Below are 6,727 nucleotides of genomic sequence, written 5' to 3' on the forward strand. Positions count from 1 at the left end.
TCACCAGGGAGGACCCCGCGGCCTCCTTGGACGCCTACGCCCACGCCCTGCTGGCTGGCCGGGGACACGACCGGTGAGTCGGCTCGGGTCCTGGACCCCACCCCGACCTGCGACCGGAACCCCGTGTTTGGACCTAATACTCCGGGCCATACACCCACAGACCCAGACCCCCCAGTCCTGGGGCACCTCCAGACCCAAAGGCCCCCTTGATCTGAGGGCCCCAGACTCAATGCCTTGTGACCTGGGGACCCAGAGAAGCCTAGACCCAGATCCTGGAACCCCAGATCCCAGACCTGGACGCTCAGACCCAGAGATCCCCCGAGCCCGGACCCCAAGCCTGGGATCTCAGACTCAGAACCCCGGGACCCCCAGACCTGAAAGCTGGCGTCCCAAGACCCCCCAAGACCTAGAGACGCTCAGACAACTTCCTAGATGCCCACCAGTCACCCTGGTCTCTGAGGCCCCTGGGAACGCGCCCTGACCTCCCAGCGCCCCCTGAGCCTCGCACCTTACCAGGTACCTTCTCTCAAAATCCCCAGCTCCTCACCCCTTGGACCTGGCTCAGAGCCCATCCAGAGCCACCAGCTGGAGGCCCCGCCCTCTTGAAGGTCCCACACTAGCCCTGATTCCAGAAAAGTCTCCCCACCCAGAAATCCCCACAGGGCCCTCAGGGCACCCCGGCTTCCCTCCTGGGCCCCGCTCCTTGGTGACCTCTCTGACCTCTCTCCCGCAGCTGGTATGACAAGTCCTTCACCCTCATCGTCTTCTCCAACGGCAAGCTGGGCCTCAGCGTGGAGCACTCGTGGGCGGACTGCCCCGTCTCAGGGCACATGTGGGAGGTAGGGCAGCCCCCCGCCCCCCTGGGGACCACCCCCCCCATTTCCAGAGACCTTCCTCCCCCGGGACTGAGGGTCAGAGGAGAAGCGGAGGTTTGGAGAGAGAAAGGAGAGACCGGCGAGGGCCACCCAGCAAGGCAGGGGCCTGGGTGGGCAGTTGGGACTCAGAGAAGGGAGCTGATTTGCCCGGTCACAGAGCCAGGAGAGCAGAGCAGGACTGTGAATCCGGAATGTTCTGAGGCCAGAATGAGGGGCCTTTGAATCACATCATCATCATCATCGCTGAGTGACCCTGGGCAAGTTACTCCCCTCCATCCTTTTATCTTTAAGTCCCATCCAGTCCTGAGAACCTCAAGTCTCTATTTTATTTCATTTTAAATCAGAGGGGGGTGGGGGATGCCTGCTGCCCATCAGCCCTGTCTCCAGTGCTGCATGAGGGCTGGACGGGGCCCAGGGTGGGGAGCAGGGTGTGAGGGGGGGGGGAGGGAGGCCCCTCCAGACCTCGGGAGCAGCCCAGATCAGCGCAGCCTCTCCTGGGCCCGTTTCTCGTTTGTAAAATGGGAATATTTGGGCAAATGAGACACAGTTCAGTTCCACGTCAGACCCTCAGGCTGTTCACGTCCACATATCTCTGTGTGTCTGCGTTGAACGAGGAGATGTCGCATAGAGTAAGATAGAGAGAAATGCCACGCTGGAGGGTAGCAGGTGCTCGATCAGGGTTGATTTAAAATACAGTGGGGCCTTGACTTACGAGTTTAATTCCTTCCGAAACCGAGCTCGTTAAGAAGCTCGTTAACTCAAATTACTCTGTCATCTCAATGCAAAAAATCGGCCGAGAGACAGCTGGTATCTTAAAAAACTCGTAAGTCAAGGCCCCACTGTATTTAGCAGGCCCGGCCGGCGTGGCTAGTGGTTGAGCGTCGACCTATGAACCAGGAGGTCATGGTTCGATTCCGGTCAGGGCACATGCCTGGGTTGTGGGCTCGATCCCCAGTAGGGGGAGTACAGGAGGCAGCCGATCAATGATTCTTTCTCATCATTGATGTTTCTATCTCCCTTTCCCTTCCTCTCTGAAATTAATAAAAACATATTTTTTAAAAATAAAATATTTAGCAATATTTAACAATAATAAAAGCAGGGTGTGGGCCCTGCTTAGTCAGAATGGATGCTGAGGGGCGGTCCTCGGGAGGGCTGGGCAGCCATTGGTGCTCTGAGAACCTGTCAGAAGGTCAGGCATAGGAAGAGCCGTTGGGTATTGGCATCGCTCCCACTCTCGATGGACTTGAACCTGAGACCCCGCTTGTGAACATGAGGGGTTTCTCCTTCTCAGGGACTGACCCCAGGCTCAAAAAGGCCTGGTCCAAGAGGTCCCCGTTAGATGGCTGCGGGCCAGAGGGAGGCAGGGACCCTGACCGCCTGCCTTTGTACACAGTTCACTCTGGCCACGGAGTGCTTCCAGCTGGGCTACTCGGTGGACGGCCACTGCAAGGGCCACCCTGAGCCCTCCCTGCCCCGGCCCCAGCGGCTACACTGGGACCTTCCAGACAAGGTGAGTCTGGGCCGCCGGGCCTCTCCTCCGAGTCCCCAGATTCCTGGATTTGACTCTAAACTCACTCTCATCCCCAAACTCAACCTCGAGACCAACCTCATCCCCTACTCCAGTGATGGTGAACCTTTTGAGCTCAGCGTGTCAGCATTTTGAAAAACCCTAACTTAATTCTGGTGCCGTGTCACATATAGAAATTTTTTGATCTTTGCAACCATAGTAAAAGACTTATATTTTTGATATTTGTTTTATATATTTAAATGCCATTTAACAAAGAAAAATCAACCAAAAAAATGAGTTTGCGTGTCACCTCTGACAAGCATGTCATAGGTTCGCCATCACTGGCCTAGTCCATCCCCAACCCAAACTCATCTCCACCCAACACCATCTCCATCCTAAATCCAATCCTGTTTCCAACACCAAACCCATCTGAAACCCCAACCCTAACTCCATCCCAGCTCCAGCCCCAACCGTAACTTCAGTCCATCCACAGCCCCATTCCCGCCTGCAGTGGCATCCCTGCCTCCACCTATAACCTAGCCCTTCAACTCCATTCCCTTCTTCGTCCCAACTTCCATGATCCACCCAACCCTAACTGCATCCCCATCGCCACTTCCAGCCTCATTCCCCACCTTCATCTTACCTCCATCTCTCACCCGGCCTCCCCTCCCCCCTCCCCTGGCAGGTCCACCTGTCCATCGCACTCGCCCTGAGGGCAGCCAAGACCTTGTCCGGAGACACGGACTGCCACGTCTTCCCCTTCTCCCACTTCGGCAAGAGCTTCATCAAACGCTGCCACCTGTCCTCAGACAGCTTCATCCAGGTGGCCTTGCAGCTGGCCCACTTCCGGGTCAGTGAGGTCCCCTGACCCCACCCCCTCTCAGGAACTCGGTTCCCTGGTCCCCCAAGACCTGCCACCTCAGCCCCTTTCATGACTCTTCTTGGCCATTGTGGGTCCACTATCTTTTTCCCCCCAGAGGTAGTTTTTTCTCTTCAATATTTTTAGAGAGAGAAGAATGGAGAGGGAGAGAGAGAGAGAGAAACATTGATGTGACAGTGAAACCTTGATCTGCAGCCTCCTGCATGCCCCCTACAGGGGATGGAGCCTGCAACCCCTGCAGGTGCCCTGATTGGGGATTGAGCCAGCAACCTTTTTGTTGTTGTTAATCCTCACCCGAGGATATTTTTCCATTGATTTTTTAGAGAGAGTGGAAGGGACAAGGAGAGACAGAAAGAAACATTGATGCTTAGAGAGAGACACATGGATTGGTTGCCTCCCGCACGCACCCTGACCAGGTCCAGGATGGAGCCTGCAACTGAGGTACCTGCCCTTGACCAGAATCTAACCCTGGACCCTTCAGTCCGAGGGCTGACGCTCTATCCACTGAGCCACACCAGCCAGGGCGAGCCAGCAGCCTTTTGGTGCACAGGGCGATGCCCAGCCAACTGAGTCTCACCGGAGGGCGGAACTGCCATCTGGATCCTTCTCCCCCAACCACACCTCGCTGGGCGGGAGGAGGCTGCGGGTCCAGACCCAGACGTGGGTCACGTCTGCGAAGACTTCCTGAGCCCAGATGACAGTTCCTCTTCTCCTTGTCCCCCAGGACAGGGGTCACTTCTGCCTGACTTATGAGTCAGCCATGACGCGCCTGTTCCTGGAAGGCCGGACGGAGACGGTGCGGTCTTGCACGCGGGAAGCCTGCCACTTCGTGCGAGCCATGGAGGACAGAGAGAAGACAGTGGGTGTGAGCCTCAGCTGAGGCTTCGGTCACCTCCACTTCCCCACTCGTGCCCTTGCAGATGTTTACGGAGCACCTGCTGGGGGCGAGAGGGGCAGGGAGGACAGGCCTGGACTCGGACCTCCAGGAGCTCCCTGATGGGGGAAACGGAGATAGTTCAGCATAGTGTGATACAGGCATATATATACACATGAGAGAGATAATTATCAATGATGAGAGCAGTCATTGATCAGCTGCCTCCGGCACGCCCCCTACTGGGGATTGAGCCTGCATCCCGGACATGTGCCCTGACCAGGAATGGAACCGTGACCTCTTGGTTCATAGGTTGACACTCAACCACTGAGCCACACCAGCTGGACTGATAAGACTTTAATGGGGGTCTCACAGGACCGGGGCGGGGGGGGGAATACCCAAGAGGGAGCCCTTTTGCCACAATGCAGCCCTTTGATGATTTAACCTTTGATTTTTAACTTATGTGACCTTGTGACTTCCATTGGCACCATTGCCCCTGTTCCCTCTATAACCTTTCTGCTCAGACACCCCCCCCCCCGCCCCAGGCACCTCTGCTCCCTCTCCCCCTGCCTGTGTGGCTCAGTGGGAGGAGTTTCAGGAGGCCTGGGAACCCCTCTGCTTCTGCTTTGCTCGGTGTCCCTGGGCAGGTGACTTTCCCCCATTGAGCCCGTTTCCATCTGTAAAACAGGGCTGCTGTCTCTGCCTTGCAGGGGTGTTGCAAGCTGGGGTGAGGCCCGGGGTGTGACCGACCCCCGCAGTAAGCCCACTTCCTGTTTTTCCATGACCTGCGACCTCCCCTGGACCCCAGGACTCCCAGTGCCTCTCCCTGTTCCGCCTGGCGGTGGACAAGCACCAGGCTCTGCTGAAGGCGGCCATGAGCGGGCAGGGCGTGGACCGCCACCTGTTCGCACTCCACATCGTGTCCCAGCTCCTCCACCTGCAGGCGCCCTTCCTGGACCAGGTTGGGGTGCAGGGCAAGGGCTAGAGACGAGGGAGGCACTTGGGGGCAAGGAGGGGGGTGTTGGAAAAAGGAGGTAACAGCAGAGGAGAGAGCTGGGGAGACCCGGCGAAAGGGAAGGGAAAGGGGGCGGGGCTAAGGGGAGAGGGGCGTGGTCTCAGAAATGGGAGGGGCTGGTCCCAGGGAGAGGGATGGCCGGGCACCTGGAAGAAGGGGCGTGGCCCGTGAGGTGGGCGTGGCCTGGGAGAAAGGGGCGGGTCCAGGAGGAGAGCGGAGAGGTGGTGGGGAAGGAGAAGGGCCGGGTGCAGCTGGGGGCAGATTTAGGGAAACCGGGCAGCCAGGGGGGCAGGTCAGAGAGGGCGAGGGCTGTGTGGCGTGGAGCGGAGCCGAGGGGGCGCGGACCTGCGAGTCTTTGTTTTTCTCTTTTTTTGGGGGGGGGGGTGTCTGTGACCGTCCTCCTCCCTCAGGTTCACTCGGAGCAGTGGCAGCTGGCCACCAGCCAGATCCCCGTGCAGCAAACCCACCTGTTTGACGTCCACAACTACCCCGACTACGTGTCCTCCGGTGGAGGGTTTGGGCCTGTGAGTGGGACGGGCGGACCCGGCGCCCCGAACCCCGAGGCGGCGCTGGCAACCTGCACGCCTGCCTCCTGCCTCCTGGTGGGGAGGCACCTGGGCCCTTCTGTTCCCCGCCCCCTGTCCCTTTCCAGGTGGATGACCACGGCTACGGCGTTTCTTACATCTTCATGGGGGATGACACGGTCACCTTCCACATTTCCAGCAAAAAATCAAGCACAAAAACGGTGAGACCCGCCGAACTACCCGCCACCTCCTTCCTTCCTCAGGACCCGGGAGTCTGGACCCCTAGCTCCCTCCTCTCCAGAACCTGAGTCCAGACCCCCAGCCCCGACCTGCCCCCCAGCCCAGGATTGGGTCCCCAGCCCCCCTGCAGGGCCCCGCCCCCAGCTCCCCTTGGACGGGACCCATTCCTCCTTCCAGGACTCGCACCGGCTGGGGCAGCACATTGAGGACGCGCTGCTGGACGTGGCCTCCCTGTTCCAGGAGGGGCAGCGTCTGAAGCGAGGGTGCCGGGGGCGGGGGGAGGAGGACTCGGGGAACCGGCGTGGGTCTCTCCCCGGCCACTAGGGGCTCCGGGGCACCCCTGCCGCCCACCAACCTGTGATCTCTTCCGGCCGGACCTGGTCTCCCCGGGAATCGTGGGCGGGGCTCCGTGGCTGGGCTGGTGCAGGACGGAGGCACCCTGTTTGGGCTTGGAAACCCCACATCTGGTCCAATAAAGATGTGTGAGCTGGTTGTGTGGTCTCGCTATGCTCTTGGTCTGGGGGTGGGGGAGGGAGGAGACGGGCCCCGCCCAGCCCCAGGCCCAGCCATGAATTCCCAGTTACAAGCACAACTTCAGTGACAGCCCCTAGCACAGCGGTTCTCAACCTTCCTAATGCCGCGACCCTGTAATGCAGTTCCTCATGTGGTGGTGACCCCCAACCATAACATTATTTTCGTTGCTACTTCATAACTGTAATTTTGCTACTGTTATGAATTGTAATGCAGGATGTATTTTCATTGTTACAAATTGAACATAATGAAAGCATAGCGATTAATCACAAAAACAATATGTC

General features: G+C 58.6%; 1 protein-coding gene across 1 annotated transcript; it reads left to right on the top strand.

The window, feature by feature from the left end:
- Window positions 1-5: 5 nt before the first annotated feature.
- Window positions 6-6,403, top strand: LOC102437069 (carnitine O-palmitoyltransferase 1, brain isoform; the record flags this gene model as incomplete). The annotated part of the gene is made up of 9 exons (XM_006107475.2): window positions 6-73; window positions 734-839; window positions 2,269-2,385; window positions 3,068-3,232; window positions 3,987-4,121; window positions 4,942-5,094; window positions 5,559-5,672; window positions 5,801-5,893; window positions 6,090-6,403. Coding segments are annotated over 9 exons (1,098 nt in total), but the record flags the coding sequence as incomplete, so codon positions are not given.
- Between the last annotated feature and the right edge of the window lie 324 nt (window positions 6,404-6,727).

Source organism: Myotis lucifugus, unplaced genomic scaffold (genome assembly GCF_000147115.1).
Source record: "Myotis lucifugus unplaced genomic scaffold, Myoluc2.0 scaffold_1208, whole genome shotgun sequence".
NCBI classification, from domain to species: Eukaryota; Metazoa; Chordata; class Mammalia; order Chiroptera; family Vespertilionidae; genus Myotis; species Myotis lucifugus.